The following is a 16139-nucleotide window of genomic DNA, read 5'->3' as shown; positions in this document are numbered from 1 at the left end:
AGATGTTACGCCCGGTGCGGCCGGCTCCCCCTGCACCCCCACGCTACGCCACTGGTGCCTCCTCCTCCGCTGCCTGACGACAGCCTGCTGCCAGCGCTCTCGCTGCTGCCCAGTGGCCCAAGGGCCCGAGGAGCAGGAGGCAGTTGCCACACCGCCGCCTGTGCCCCGGCGAGTGGTGGTGGTGGTGCGGCGGGCACTGGTGACGTGGAGGAGGCCCCTCGGGAGCCGCTCCCACCGCTTCCTCAGACAGCGGCTGATGGGATTCCCAGGGCTGAGGGGAAGGAGGAGGAGGAAGAGAGGGCAGCCTGTCCTCGGCCACCGCCTCAGAGTTGAGGAGCGGCTCCTTGTCCACTGCCGCCCGTGCAGGCACCACAGAGCATTTATGGGAGCAGCACAAGCAGCAGCAGCAGCGCCAATGCGCCCGCCTGCAAAGGGGGGCGGGCCGAGGAGGGTAGGAGGGAAAGATGGTTGGTGGGGCACAGCTGGTGGCGTGCAGGGAAAGGGGAGGTTGCCGGCAAAGCTGGGGCAGCCCTGAGAGGCCGGCGCCCTGGCGCAACGAGCCACTAAGTCCTATGGGAAAGACGGCCCCTCATCAGGGTACATTCAAGGTAACAGAATACCACAGTGAGCTCTCTGTGCTTTCTCGATCTTCCTGCCTCACCCCTCTCCACCATTCCTGAGTTAAGGAGAACACAGGCAGCCTCTTGCACAACAACCCGCCTCCCCCAAGATACTGGCTGGGATATTTGTGACTGGGGTATTTAGACTTGAAAGAGGGAGGAAATAAATCCTAGTCCCTAGTCCCTATGCGTAGTCATTGCCTTGAGCAAAACGGGATGTGAACCCCTTTAAAAAAGCACTGTCAGCCAGGTTATCAAAAAAGAAATGGCAATAAGAGATCCGTTGTATTAAAACAGTACAACTGTTTCACGGATTGGCGACGTAAAGAACCACAAACGAAACATTTCTTGCTGGTTGCAACTGTATTCCTCAATCTATTGCTCTCCTTGTAAAAAAAACAAAAAAACAAAACCAAACCAAGAACGTGAAATAAAATGAGGCTGGTGGGCATGGCGTAATTTGGCAAGGAATTGTGTTGGTGCCTCTGGCGGAGGCACCAGGCCTGCTCTGAAACCAGAACGGACCAAAACAATGGAGCTATATGCATCATATGTATATATATATGTATAGTCCAAATGTCTTGGGGTTCCATTGCCTGCCAATCCTCCTTCGCAGCTTCATATCCCAGTGCGGGCAGCAATCCATTCCCGATAGTAAGTTACTCGCGTGTAGACTCCAGGCTTGTTTGGCTTCGCACATTCTTCACCCCAGCTCACTATGCCGACCAGGTACCATATTCCTCTAGAATCAGAAGTAACCAGAGGACCACCAGAGTCGCCCTAGGAGAGGAAAAAAGACTATTTTTGATATGCATAATATGTGATGCAGGGCTCAGCAAACTTTTTGGGGAGGGGGCCGGTTCACCGTCCCCTAGACCTTGTGGAGGGCCGGAGTGCACGCGTGCGGCGGAGGGGACTTCTCTCTCTCTCCCCCAGCCCCTGCCTACCTATGCTGCTAATGTCGGCGCTGCGCTCTCCCAACCGCGGCTCCTGTGCCTGCCCTTAGTAGCAGTGGTTATATAACTTATGACCATTGCTCCACAGCAACTGATGTTATACAATTCCATTCACCATATAGATGGGGTATGTACTTTTGCTTTCATTTCATATTGAATTGACATTATAGTCAATGCGTACAGTTTATAATAATTTGAGTTATTGTAAGTTACCATGCACATGCAGGTCATCATTTCAATAATTAATTTGCAGTTTATGAAGCTTTTCCGTATACATCTGCTGTGCTGAAGAGGAATTCCACGAAACAGCGGGTACCGTATTTTTCGCTCTATAGGACACACCCGACCATAGGACACACCTTGTTTTAGAGGGGGAGAACAAGAGAAAAAAAATTCTCCCCCTCTCTGCCCAGCGCCCCTTCAGCGAAGTGGCAGGAGGCGCTGCGCAGAGAGGGGGAGAATTTTCCCCCCCTTGTTCTCTAAAGGGAAGTCCCCTTTCTGCACATAGCTGTTGGTTCTCCTTCTGCCCATAACTGCTGCATTATGGGGAAGCCTTGCTTCTTTTCTCTTGCTCCTCTTTTCTCTTGCATTCTGGGAAAGTCTTGCTTACAATCTGCTTCTGCACAAGCTGTACAAAACTGTTCCAAACACCAGGACATTCTTTTCCTTGTTCAGTCATCCTAAGCGCATGGAAAACAACATGACCTGCTCTCCATGCCTAGCTGACCACATCTACAGAACTTGATTGTTATATTATTTCGTGCCATATTAATCTCTAGTTACAATTTAATTAGGAGGCTTCATGCCTGTCTAGTTCCAGCTTCGATTCCCAGCCTTTACTCCATCGATGATAAATGATCACATGTAATCCCCACCTCTCACATGTAGTTCCCGCCTTAGTACTTATGTTAACCAATCACAAGTTTCTTTGTGTATGTATCAACCAATCAGCCACAGGCCCACCTGTGGCAATGCTTGTAATATTCAATAATAGAGGCTCTCAGGGTCCGCCCAGACAGACGTCTCATGTTGCACCTGCCTCTCTCGTCTCCCGTGATTTTTCATTCTTACAGTTCTCCCCCTCTAAAACAAGGTGCTGTTCAAGGTGTGTTCAGTCGCTTTCAGGCGGCTACCTTGGAAGCCTGGAGAGCGAGAGAGGTCAGTGCACACCGACCCCTCTCGCTCTCCAGGCTTCAGTGAAGGCAACCCGAAGGCAACTTCGGGTTCCTTTCAACCTGCTCTTTGGGGCTGGCGGGGGGAAGCCCACCGCCAGCCCCAAAGAGCAGGTCGGGGAGCAGCAGAAAGGCACGCAGCCTTCCCGCTGCTCCGCAAGCTTCTCGGGGCTGCCGGGGAAGCCCGGGTCCCCCCCACCAGCCCTAAAGAGCAAAGAAGCCAAGACAGCAAGTGGGACACATCCTGCTCGCTGTCTTGGCTTCTGCCATAGCCCCGCGCAACCGCTCCAGCCGGGAGAGGTTGCCTTGGATATTACTGATGATCATGTTGCCTTGGATATTACTGATGATTGTTTGCAACACAGGGGTTTAATTGTTTGGTTACAAAATGGCGCTCAGCCAGCTCAGCCCAGCCCCCTTCCTCCAGTACGCAGGGTGTGGAGAAGCCAGGAGGAGGGAGGAGGCACCATGGTGTGTGAGAGGACGGGGGAAATGGCGCCCCCCAATGGCGCCGCTGAAAAAAATTAATGGTAAAAAATTAACAAACAGAATAGATGATCCACAGAACATCCGCGGGCTGGATCAACAATTGGGCTGAATCTGGCCCGTGGACCATAGTTTGCCAACCCCTGGTTCAGAGCCACATGCTGGCTTTGGAGCTGCAAATTAGATACGTTGCATTAAAATGCAAGCTGCATGGATTTCTCTCCCTGCACCCCTCTACTATTAAGCTATTGGACTTACTTGGCAGGCATCGCTTCCTCCTTCCAGGTACCCAGCACAAAGCATCCCTGCTGAAATGGCGCCATTGTACACGTTCCATCTGTTGCAAATCTCGTTGCCTATGATTTTCACTTCTGTTTGGCGAAGTTCACCGACGCTGGGACCTAGTTCCAAAATAATATGGGTGGCGTGAAATTTTGTAGGAAGCCTGCGGTGTAACACACATAGAAGCACCACATAACCCCACACCCCATGCAACACAGGGCCACAGAGTCATTGCTCAGTTACAGAAGCACTGTTACCAACACACTCTGAGCACTTCACCTCCATTTGCAGGTGAGGGAGTTGTTAATGTTAGGATATTTCCGTTCCACCTTAAAAGGGAGCAGGATGTTTGTGTCACAGCCTGCGTAATTCCTGTTCACAGGATGTTTATGTTTGCTATTGCTTTCGTTTTCTCTCTGTGTCGGAGACACTGACGCAGGCAGTCATGTCTTTCTTTGTTCTGATCAACGCTGAATAAAGCTTGTAAATAATGCTCTCCTGCGTGCAACTTTTGCTGTACTTTATCTGCTGGTAGAGTGTGCATGAGCTCTAGAATGTGGCAAGTTTTTTTTTAAGAAACTCATGTCGCTAATTGCTGATACTGCGTGCCTACGGGAGATCGATGGATCAACAGTTAAGAGATGCCAAATCTGAAGCAAGGATCTCATGGTCTGATGCTTAAACTTCGCCTAGTGAGTTCCTTAGGCAGTACGTCCTGGGAGCCCTAACAAAACAGGGAGTTTGCAAAGTGACCCTCTAGGATTGGCAATATGAAACCTCTGGTTCAGCCAGACTTAATACAGATACTCAATCTCTACCTCTCTTTCAAAACAGAACCAGTGACAGCAGTGAAGGTCCTGTGCGAGTGCCTGGAGGCGGTTGGAGGATGGATGGTGGCTAATGGATTGAGGTTGAATCCTGACAAGACAGAAGTACTGTTCTTGGGGAAGAGGGGGCGGGCTGCTGTGGAGGACTCCCTGGTCCTGAAACTGTGCCCCTGTGTGCCTTTTGCACCCCAAGATTATGGACACCTGCAAGCACATACGACCCCACCGGTAGGGTACCTAATAATCTACTTGCACTGGTGTGCTTTCAAACTGCTAGGTTGGCAGGAGCAGGGACCGAGCAACGGGAGCTCACTCCGTTGCAGTGATTCGAACCGCCGACCTTCTGATCGGCAAGCCCAAGAGGCTCTGTGGTTTAACCCACAGCGCCACCTGCGTCCCTTACTATTTCAGCTTACTACTGATGTAAAAACAGCACTTACAGAAAAGTAGTAGAAAAGCAAAAGGAACCAGGAAAAGTGTGGAAGGGAAGTCATATGGTATTTGCATACATGCTGTATTTGGTATGAAGTTGTAAGTGAGACAGGGGAGGGGGGGTTAAATATGCTCTCTGTTCCTCTTTTTGAAAATGCAAAGAAAAAAAGAACTGAGTAAACCTTTATGTAGACTATACATTAAAATCTGAAAATTTAATAGAGCTGTTTCACATCATAGTGTCACATAGTGCACTGGCGTGCTTTCGAACTGCTAGGTTGGCAGGAGCAGGGACCGAGCAACGGGAGCTCACTCCGTTGTGGGGATTTGAACCGCCGACCTTCTGATCGGCAAGCCCAAGAGGCTCAGTGGTTTAGACCACAGCGCCACTTGCGTCCCCTTTATGGCATTGGCACCAAGTTCGGCTTCTGAGGAGTAGCAGCCACTGCCACAAAGTGGGAGAGGGAGTCCTCTGGAAGGTTTGGGCCCACGCAGGTCCTGTTCCCCACACCCCTATGCCATGCCACTGCTTGTAGTGGCAGGAGCAACACCTTCCCTGTGCTTATATCTTTGCTCTCTTTGGATAACTCTTTGGAGATAACTTTGGATAACTCTCTTTGGATGGCCAGTGTGGTGTAGTGGTTAAGAGCAGTGGACTTGTAATCTGGTGAACCGGGTTTGATTCCCTGCTTAAGCTTCATTAGTTTCCTAGTAGATCTGCCCCTACTTCCCAATCCCACCAGAGAAGTGAGAAGCTGCTGCCACGTCTTCCGTGGTAGCAGGGACCCACCACCGAAATCTGAAAGTTGCCACTGTGAGAACCCTGTAAGCAGGACTTTGGCAGGGACAAGGCAACAGCTAGTGAGACAGTGTGGTGTAGTGGTTAAGAGCGGTAGTCTCGTAATCTGGTGAACTGGGTTCGATTCCCCGCTCCTCCACCTGCAGCTGCTGGGTGATCTTGGGCCAGTCACACTTCTTTGAAGTCTCTCAGCCCCACTCACCTCACAGAGTGTTTGTTGTGGGAGAGGAAGGGAAAGGAGATTGTTAGCCGCTTTGAGACTCCTTAAGGGGAGTGAAAGGCGGGGTATCAAATCCAAACTCTTCTTCTTCTTCTCTAACTGGTGGTTTGGGATTGGACCTGCTATGGAGAGCCCAGCAGGGGAATGTCACTCTGTGACTTGGAACCAGCCTTGCCACAGTGACTGCACCTTGAAAGTCTGTGTTTAAGCTGAACAGATAGTTTACTGACCTTCATCTCTCAGAGCACCATATCCCGTGACGAAGCAGGTAGTGTTTTCTGGAAAGATATACGACGCCTCTGGGAGACAGATGCGGTGCACGGCTGCCGTAAACTGAATTGGGTACGCAAGCTGCACGACAGCAATGTCAAACTCATGTCTCATGACGCTCTCGGCGTATTGCTCATGCACGATGATCTGGCGAAGGTTCCTTCTCAATAGTGGAGGGTTTAAACGGGCCCCAAAACTAGCTGTCCAGCTACGGAGATCCCTCACTCTAAAACACATTTGAGAGCGGTAGAATAATCATCCATTCTACTCAACATGCATACAGAGTTTTATTGCACTCCAGCCTTTCTTAACAACAAGTTAATATTAAGGCAAAAGAGGGGATTGTATAGGGCAGAATTCTCCCCTTTCCTACTGATTTGGCTCCACAGTTCTCCCCCCGAGGTCTCTCCGGCCAGAAATAAGTCCAACTTGGAAGAAAGAAAGCCAGGATGGGAGGAGAACCATGAGCGGGGGCAAAATAACTACCGTATTTTTCGCTCTATAGGATGCACCGGACCATAGGACGCACCTTGTTTTAGAGGGGGAGAACAAGAAAAGAAATTCTCCCCCTCTCTGCTCAGCGCCCCTTCAGCGAAGCGGCAGGAGAAACGGAGCCCCTTCCATTTATCCTCCCACCTGGCTGAAGGGGCGCTGCGCAGCTCTCCCTCTCTGCTGAAAGGAACCCGAAACCTGCGGAGCGCAGTGGGAACTTGTGCTGCGCTCCGCAGGCTTCAGGCGGCTATCCCTGAAGCCTGGAGAGCGAGAGGGGTCGGTGCGCACCAATGCCTCTCACTCTCCTGGCTTCAGTGAAAGCAATGCGAAGCCTCCGGAGCATGGAGGGAGCGCTCCATCTGCGCTTCAGAGGCTTTGCGTTGCTATCGCTGAAGCCAAGGAGCCTGCATTCGCTCCATAGGACACACACATTTCCCCTTAATTTTTGGAGGGGAAAAGTGCATCCTATAGAGCGAAAAATACGGTAAGCATCAATTTCATATGTTTTGAACATATATATAGCTGGGTTGAGGTTGCATGTGATGTGATAGCTTACTAAAGATTCTGATTACTCATGTAATGTTGGTGCAGAACCTAGATACAGTTTTAGCAAGGCTGGGAGGTGGGCGGGAGAGATCTTCTCACCCTCTAAAGCAGTGAGCTGCAGTTAAAAGCCATATATCACCGATCAGTGTTGCGCCACAGCGATGGATGCCATTCAGCTGAAGACTGGCTTGCCACGGCCACTCCCCTTCCACAGCAATGTTTCCTCCATAGATTCTCTCCACAGATCTTTCCACTCGTGTCCCACAACCTGCCAAAGAACATCTTCTTAGCCCAGTTTCATTCCCAACAACAAGACTTTTGTCATGATCTGAACATTACATATTTTGAAGAAGTACAGTCATACCTTGTGTTGCGTTAGGTTCATGTTGTGTCTTTTCGGCTTGCGAACGCGGCAAACCTCGAAGTGTATATAGTCATACTTCGGGTTGAAGTTGCTTCAGGTTGAGCATTTTCGGGTTGCGCTCCGCGGCGACCCAGAAGTAATGGAATGCGTTACTTCTGGGTTTTGCCACTCGCGCATGTGTGCAGACGGTCAAAATGATGTCACGCACTTGCGCAAAAGTGGCAAATCGCGACCTGCGCACGCACAGATGCACAGAGGCGGGTTGTGTTTGCTTCAGGATGCGAACGGGGCTCCGGAACAGATCCTGTTCGTATCCAGAGGTACCACTGTACTTCCAGGATTCACCGTGCGTGCATGCGCAGAAGCGTTCTGCGCACTGCGCACATGTGCAGAAGCGCTCTATCGTGCTGTGCATGTGCGCAGAAGCAGCACTCTAGTTATGGACTTTTCGGGGTGTGAATGGCACCCCAGAATGGACCGAGTCAGTAACTACAGGTACCACTGTAGAGCGGCTTTTTAAACTTAGAAATCTACTTGCCTTCTAGTTTTAGAAAGATAACATAAAGCAAAGAAATTACCCTGATCGCCATGCACTGCATTTAATATTTCTACAAAACTCACTTTAGAGGCAGGGAGGAATGAATGGCAATCTGATGGGGGTCAGAAAAATTATCCAGCACCCGCCCCCCCATCACCAGGAGATCTCACCCTGGACTGTCTCCTTTTGCCCCTTAGGAGGTGAAAGAGATAATAGGGTTGCTTCGCAAGATGAAAATAATCCGTTCCGCGAGTCTCTTCGTCTAGCGAAGCAACCCTATTAGCGGATTAGCGCTATTAGCGGCTATTAAAGGCTTAGCGGCTTAGCGGCTAAAAGGCTATTAGCGGCTTAGAAAGGGGGGGGGAAGCAAAAAAAATCGCAAGACTCACAAGACGTTTTCATCTTGCGAAGCAAGCCCATAGGGAAATTCGTCTTGCGAAGCGCATCGAAAAACGGAAAACCCTTTCGTCTAGCGGGTTTTTCGTCTTGCGAGGCATTCGTCTTGCGGGGCACCACTGTAATTCTGCCAGCAATGCCTAAGAAAAGGCATTTGTGGTGGGTGGGGGAAGGGGAGCAATATTTAGCAAGGAAGAGATGTGGGGCCTCATTGTGACTTGGGAGCATTGTCCAGAATGGGATACTGAGACTGCCTTTACTGCAAAATAAGAAAGCAGCCAGTTTTGGTGTGTTTTTTAAAGTACAAACAACATTTAGTTGGTGAAGACCAATTGGCTCTATTAAAACCTGTGTTTAGCTCTGTGTTTTATAGCGGAGGAGAGTTGAAAGTGGTTTGAGATGTTGTAAGCACCCACCTCTGATTGGACATGATTTCGAAACAATATCAAAACCCTGTTTTCCATGAGCAGCTATCTAAAAACCACGTCCAGCTCTTTGACAAAGCTATTCCCTCACCTCCAGTCTTGATGCAGATTGTACACATCCAACCCCACATACAACATGCGATAAGGAGGGAGGGATCATTAATTAGGTGAACCCAACACTTTTTAAAGCCGCAATCCTACACATACCTCAAAGTTAAGGCCCAACGAACTAAATGGGATTTAATTCTGAGCAAAGCTGCTTAGGATCAGGGGTGGTAGTCAAGTAGGTTTTACACAGAGTAGACCCATTGAAATTAATGGAACTCAGTCATATGGGATGCGGGTGGCACTGTGGGCTAAACCACAGAGCCTAGGACTTGCCGATCAGAAGGTTGGTGGTTTGAATCCCTACAACAGGATGAGCTCCCGTTGCTCGGTCCCTGCTCCTGCCAACCTAGCAGTTCGAAAGCACGCCAAAGTGCAAGTAGATAAATAGGTACTGCTCCGGTGGGAGGGGAAACGGTGTTTCCATGCGCTGCTTTGGTTCGCCAGAAGCAGCTTAGTCATGCTGGCCACATGACCCAGAAGCTGTACGCCGGCTCCCTCGGCCAATAAAGCGAGATGAGCACCACAACCCCAGAGTCGGCCACGACTGGACCTAATGGTCAGGGGTCCCTTTACCTTTAACTTAGTCATGCTTATTAATTTCAGTAGATCTACTCATACCGCTGGCTTGAACAACCTCAAGGTCTGGCTTCAACTAGAGATTTAAACTGCTTTAATATCTGCTCCCTCTTCCTGTGCACCCTAGGAAAAAACAGCTTTGTGTGGGGTCTACTAAACCCCGCACAAATTCCCAGGATTCCTTGGGGGAAATTGGTATAAAAATCAACAGACATGCCTTTCTGTTGCCGTTTTGCAAACCCAAGTCTTGACTGTGTATTTGCAGATGTTTGCATTCCCATTTAAACTGCGCAGTCTGCATGATATCACTCTCAGACAGCACCAGTCTTGGGGATAAGCTGATAAACTGAGAGAAATCAGGCTCCAAGCCCCTCCACTTGGGGTTGCAGATGGTTTGCTTCAGTGGTTTTGGGTGGGTTACTGTCCAGCTAGATTTCTCTGAACATCTGGTTGCAGATGCGACAGATCCAGCTTCCGACCGAAGAAAGCCTAACGACTGTGTAACGTGATCATCATGGAAAACCTTTTCAAGAGAGACACAGTATCTTAAAATCCAGTTAACTCTTCCCAGCATTCCCCTGCCTGCAGTAACAGCCCAAGCAGGCTCCAGGAGGGAAGCAGAATCAGCCAATCAGATGGGACTCATTGTGTAAATAAAATACCGTATTTTTCACTCTATAGGACGCAGTGGCGTAGCGTGGGTTGTCAGCACCCGGGGCAAGGCAAGTAATTTGCGCCCCCTAACCCGTGGATTTTAGCACTCGAGTGCGAGCGCGCCCCCCCAGATGTTGCGCCCGGCCCCCCTGACCCCCCACGCTACGCCACTGGGGCTGGGGGCGAGCGAAGGAGCCAAGGACCCCCCAAAGGCTCAGCAGGAATTTATTAAATTTATTATTTGCTGAGCCCCCGCGGGCCGAGGCAGCCAAAGCCCCCTCCTCTCCTTGGGCTGTAGGTGGAGCTCCAGATCTGGGCTTGGCGAGCGGCTCTCCTCCTCCCGGCCGGCTCCTTCCAGCCGTGCTCCGTCCTCGGCCCCCCCCCTGCGGCTGAGACTTGCGCTGAGAGCCGGAGCCAGCGGCGCCCCCTTCTGCCGGGAGACCCTTGCCCGCCCGCCGGCTTCCTCTCGGAGGGTTTTGGGGAGCGCAGGGCGCGGCGAGGCCCCTCGGAGCTCTCCTCCCTCCCAGTCAGCAGAAGCAGCCGCCGCCTGTGGCTGGGCCGAGGGGATGGCGGTGGCGTCGGGGTGCGGAGGCTGCCCGTGCCCGGCCAGGTGTCGGTGGCGGCGGCGGCGCTGCTGCAGCGGCTGCTCCTCCTGCGAGCAGTGAGTGGAGCACAGCCGCAGCAGCGGCAGGGGGCGCGCGTGCGCTGGGCACAAGGCTGGCGGCGGCGGCGGGGAGCCTGGCCGAGGAAGGAACTTGTCCCCTCCCTCTGGACTCGCGCCCCCCCAGATGTTGCGCCCGGTGCGGCCGGCACCCCTGGCACCCCCCACGCTACGCCACTGATAGGACGCACCCGACCATAGGATGCACCTTGTTTTAGAGGGAGAGAACAGCAACAACAAAATAATTCTCCCCCTCTCTGCCCAGCACTCCTTCAGCGAAGCGGCAGGAGGCGCTGCGGAAAGAGGGGGAGAATTCCCCCCCTTGTTCTCCCCCTTTAAAACAAGGTGCTGTTCAAGGTGTGTTCAGTCACCTTCAGGCGGCTACCTTGGAAGCCTGGAGAGCGAGAGGGGTTGGTGCGCACCGACCCCTCTCGCTATCCAGGCTTCAGCCTTCCGCTGCTCCGCGAGCTTCTCGGGGCTGCCGGGGAAGCCTGGGTCCCCCCCCCCAGCCCCAAAGAACAAAGAAGCCAAGACAGTGAGCAGGATACATCCCTCTCGCTGTCTTGGCTTCTGTCATAGCTGCGCGCAACCTCTCCAGCCAGGAGAGGCTGAATGGGGCTATGGCTTCTTTAGCCCCGCGCAACCTCTCCGGCAGGGAGAGGCTGCGTGCGGCTATGACAATACCCCCACCTTCCCGCAAAATCCCACAGGAACCGCGCACCCTTTAAGTAGCGCGCGGCTCCTGTGGGCTTTTCTACGAGGAGGGAGAAGGGACTGACTGGCCACGTCAGTCCCTTCTCCCTCCTGGGGAAAAGCCCCCAAGAGCTGTGTGGAGTTTGTATGCGGCTTTTGGGGACTTTTCCTGCCTGCCTCCCCCCTGCTATCGCTCCATAGGATGCACACACATTTCCCATTCATTTTTGGAGGGGAAAAAGTGTGTCCTATAGAGTGAAAAATACGGTATTTAAAAGCCTGAGGTTTAGTAAAACCACTGTTTTACTAGCTGCAATAAATCATTGCAGGACTCCGAGCATATTTCACTTAGTTAAGGAGTTAATTGCCCCGATTATTTAATAAGTGGCTCCAGCCGATTTGCGATAATCTTCTATCTAATTGATATCAAGCAGCCAGCGACAGGCGTGGACTTCTGTTTGGCAGCTACATCGGAGAAATGGGCACAAGCCAGTGTTTAGCAACAGCCCATAATCTCCCCTGAACTATACACTACTAGCTAACTCACGTGTCAGGCTGCACTTTCTCAGCTGCAAAGCAGCACCAGGAGGGGACGATTTGCAGGTGAAAAGCAGGAGCTACGGATTCCAGATCCAGACTATTAGGGCTGGCCCGCCCATGGGGTGAGCTGAGGCAGCTGCTCAGGCAGCAGAACCCCAAGAGGCGGCGCCCCTCGGCCACCCCAAAACCCCAGGAAAAGTGGTGGCTTCTGGCAAGACCAGATCTTGCCAGAACCTGCTAATACTGCTTTGTGGGCACCATCTTATTACCCAGGTAAAGGAGGATTTGGCAGTGGGGCAGAACCACAAAACAGGACAGGAGGACCCTACAGATTGTGTAACAGTTCTGTGATTGAGGGTTCGGACAGGTAAACATGCATGACATTGGTTTGAATTTGTAGCATGAAGACATGCCCTCAAACTCCTTTATAGCGTGTGGAGAGCCCTCCCCCCACAATGGTTGCCAAATGATGTCCTTCTTGCCTGATAAAACTCCCAAAGTAGCATGTATAACTACAGTGGTACCTTGGTTCTCAAATGCCTTGGTACTCAAACAACTTGGAACCCAAACGCTGCAAACCCAGAAGTAAGTGTTCTGGTTTGCGAACTTTTTTCAGAAGCTGAACGTGCTCCGTTTTGAGTGCTACTCTTCCGTTTTGAGTGTTATGCTTCCATTTTGAGTGTTATGCTGAAGTCTGTCTTTTTTTGCTATTTATTTTGCATTTTTGTTTTTGCAGCTTTTTTGTTTTGTTTTTTTGGGACTGTGTGGAACCCAGTTCAGCTACTGATTGATTGATTGTGTGACTGAAGTACATTGTTTATTGCTTTCATTTTATGGATCAGTGGTCTTGTTAGATAGTAAAATTCATGTTAAATTGCTGTTTTAGGGGTGGTTTTTAAAAGTCTGGAACAGATGAATCCGTTTTGCATTACTTTCTAAGGGAAAGCGTGCCTTGGTTTTGGAACACTATGGTTTTGGAATGGACTTCTGGAACAGATTAAGTTTGAGAACCAAGGTATCACTGTAGTGATGTGAGGTGAGAATATTCTCAAAAATATTGTTCAGCGAATATTCTCTGCTACAAAATTCTCCAGAGAATATTCTCCACAAACTGTAAATTCTGTGTCGTCTACACAACTACTTTAAATGTACACACCTCATTAATTGAGAATATGCTCAAGAATATTCTCCAAAGGATTATTCTCGAGAATTTAACATCACCTCTCCCAAATAGGCTTTACCACAGGCCTTTGCACCAGCCCTGAGAAATAGGTTTGGCTGAGAGAAAATGAACACCCAAAATCTCATGAAATTTCGGCAAGGTCTTATGAGAACTCATCAGAGACCATTGTCATCGCCACTGCTTTGCAGGTAGCCCCACATAGGTGATGGGGCAGCAGTAAGTTCCTATTTCAGCCCTGGATATGCATAATATCCAGTGTTGTAATCACATTTTGGTTCTGATCTCACTTCTGCAGGGTCCTTCTTCTTCCAAACATTGCCAATCTGCAGCTAGATCTACCTGCCTTGGATAATGTCAGGGAACTGACATCAGAGGAAAGGGAGTTGGTAGGGCTCCCAGAGACTGGGAGAGAGTCAGCAGCCAAAGCAGGGACCAGCAGGGGGAGCGAGGGGTCTCTGGAGGAGGATCTCAGTAATGCTGAGAGAGACGCAGCAGCCCAGGCAGGAAACAGCAGGGGAGAGAAAGGGGTGAGAGACACGTCCAGCGAAAATAGCGGGGAGGTGTCAGAAGCAACTGTAGGGAGACCCATACTTCGCCGGAAGCTGCCACGTCGTGAGTCCAGGAGACGCGTTTCCGTTAAGGAGCTTCTTTGCTGGAAACGCTTCTGCAGGCAGCCACTGTCAGACCCTACTAGTGACTAGAGCAGACATGTCTGAGGAGCTCTGTCACACACAGAGGTTTGTGGAGCCGCACAAACTCTGAGGGGGCACAATTTTAAGCACAAGCAGCTAATCATCCCCTGACAGCAGTCTGACAGTCTCTGTACGCTGCCTGTGCAGGAGAAAGCATCATGAGCAACCCAGCCGGAACCGGAGAGGCAGGGGTTGGAGCTGGTCCAAGCTTGGAAGAAAGGTATCAAGCTCTGGAGGTCCAACTTGCGCTGCAGACGGCGAGGCTCGAGGAAAGAAGGGCTCAGGATGCTGACAAAAAGGGGAGAACCACTCAGTTCCCCAGAAAGGTACCAGGATTGGTGCAGAAGTTTGGGGGGGACCCCAAGGATTACCATGCCTTTAGGACAGAGATGCAATATGCCCTTAATGTGCAGTTTGATGAGTTCCCTGATGAGGAATCGCGAGTTGCTTTCGTAATTGGGCATCTTGAGAAGGGGGCGCGAGACTGGGTTCGACCCCTGATGGCAACGCACAATGATATCCTAAAGGACACTATGAAGTTCTTTCGTGCAATGGATATCATGTTTTCCAGCGATATTGAGGAAGGGGTGGTGCGCAGACAGGTAATGGCTTGCAAGCAGGGAAGCAGATCTGTCCGTGAGTACTGGACTGAATTTACCATGCTGATTCACAGATTGGGGTGGGATTTATCGGCGGCACCCATTCAGATGCTATTTGAAGAAGGTCTTTCTTCGGCTGTGAAAGACAAGCTGGTGTCTATGGATCAGCTGACCAAATCTGCGCTGACCATTGGAGCGCGCCAGGAGGCAAGAGCCTTGGAGAGGCGGGAAGGGAGAGGGGAACGTTGGAAGGAGTTCCGCATTCCAGACATTCCTGAGCCAGCTTTCCCGCCGGCAGAGCCGATGGAAATCGGAACAGCCCGCGCGCGCGCAGTTTCAAAGCCCAGTGAGGGGGCTAAGAAGGAGGGAAAAGGAGCCCGGAAATGCTATCTCTGCCAACAGCCAGGCCACTTTGCCAGAGTCTGCCCCCAGAGGAAGGAATGGCAAGGGATGGTGGGAGCTGTTGAGGGGGGAGAGCAGGGAGAAACGGAGCAGGTAAAAGCCAACGCCTGGTTGCCACCGTCAGGGCACTGCAGCCAGGCCAAAGAGCAGTGAAAGTGCCCGTGCCAGAAGCTCCTCGACCTGCTCTAGTGATTGAAGTGTCGCTAGAGCTGCAAAATGGACACCCCCTAAAAATAAAGGCGCTGTTGGACTCAGGCAGCTCCTGCAATTTTATGAGCAAGGAGTTTGCTGCTGAACACCAGATACAGACGATCCCTTTAAGCAACCCCCTGCAGGTGACCACGATCGATGGCAGGGAACTGTTGGGAGGAGGAGTCAGCTTGCAGACCGTCCCAATGATAATGAGGGTGGCAAGGCACACAGAACTGATAGCGTTTAATGTGGCCACCTTGGGAGGCGCTCCCATTATTTTGGGAATGAGCTGGCTAGCCCTACATGATCCGCTGGTGGGCTGGCATCAAAGAGTGGTTTCCTTCGGTTCAGCACATTGCTTAGAACACTGCAGGGGGGAAAAGGGGTCAGCAGGGGCCCAAGCCATCCTGGCAGGGACTGAAGTAATGGAGAAGGGGAAGGTGCCACCACAGTATGCTGATCTCAGCGACGTGTTCAGCGAGAAGGAAGCTGACCAACTACCCCCGCATAGGCCCTTTGATTGCCAGATCAATTTACTCCCTGGAGCACAGCTTCCTGTAGGCAAGTTGTATGCCATGTCAGACAGGGAAATGCAGGAGTTGCGAGAGTTCATTGACAAGAACCTGAAGAGAGGCTTCATCAGAGAGTCCAAGGCAGCGGGGGGTAGCCCAGTGTTTTTTGTGGATAAAAAGCACACGGACAAGCCGAGACTTGTATGTGATTTCAGGCGGTTAAATGCAGTGACAGAGCCGGCGGCTTTTCCTATGCCCAGGATTGATGATATTTTGACCAGGGTGCGGAAAGGAAAGATTTTTACAAAGCTGGACCTAAGGGGGGCGTACAACCTGATACGTATAAGGAAAGGGGATGAATGGAAAACCACCATGTTCACCCCTTTGGGGGCATTTGAATACCTCGTTATGCCTTTTGGATTACAAACAGGCTCCGCGTGTTTTCAAGCCTTCATGAACCACGTACTGGGGCCTTTGCTCTACAAGAATTGCGTGGCCTTCC

The 16139-nt window shown here is 51.2% G+C and overlaps 1 protein-coding gene across 4 annotated transcripts in view; it reads right to left on the bottom strand.

The window, feature by feature from the left end:
• Nucleotides 1-964: 964 nt before the first annotated feature.
• LOC309516264 (transmembrane protease serine 11G-like) overlaps nucleotides 965-16139 on the bottom strand; it is a 74935-nt gene continuing 59760 nt past the window's right edge. For all 4 annotated transcript variants that reach the window (XM_082195014.1, XM_082195017.1, XM_082195015.1 and 1 more), the window contains 4 exons: nucleotides 7202-7370; nucleotides 6025-6290; nucleotides 3493-3635; nucleotides 965-1400 (listed from right to left, as the gene is read on the bottom strand). In XM_082195014.1, coding sequence (XP_082051140.1) covers nucleotides 1239-1400; nucleotides 3493-3635; nucleotides 6025-6290; nucleotides 7202-7370 — 740 coding nt within the window. In that variant the 3' untranslated portion in view covers nucleotides 965-1238. The remainder of the gene's footprint in view (nucleotides 1401-3492; nucleotides 3636-6024; nucleotides 6291-7201; nucleotides 7371-16139) is intronic.

The sequence above is a fragment of the Podarcis vaucheri genome, assembly GCF_965113315.1.
Source record: "Podarcis vaucheri genome assembly, chromosome: 13".
Lineage (NCBI taxonomy): Eukaryota > Metazoa > Chordata > Lepidosauria > Squamata > Lacertidae > Podarcis > Podarcis vaucheri.
Note: the sequence above shows the minus strand (reverse complement) of the source record. Positions and strands in the feature narration are given on the sequence as shown.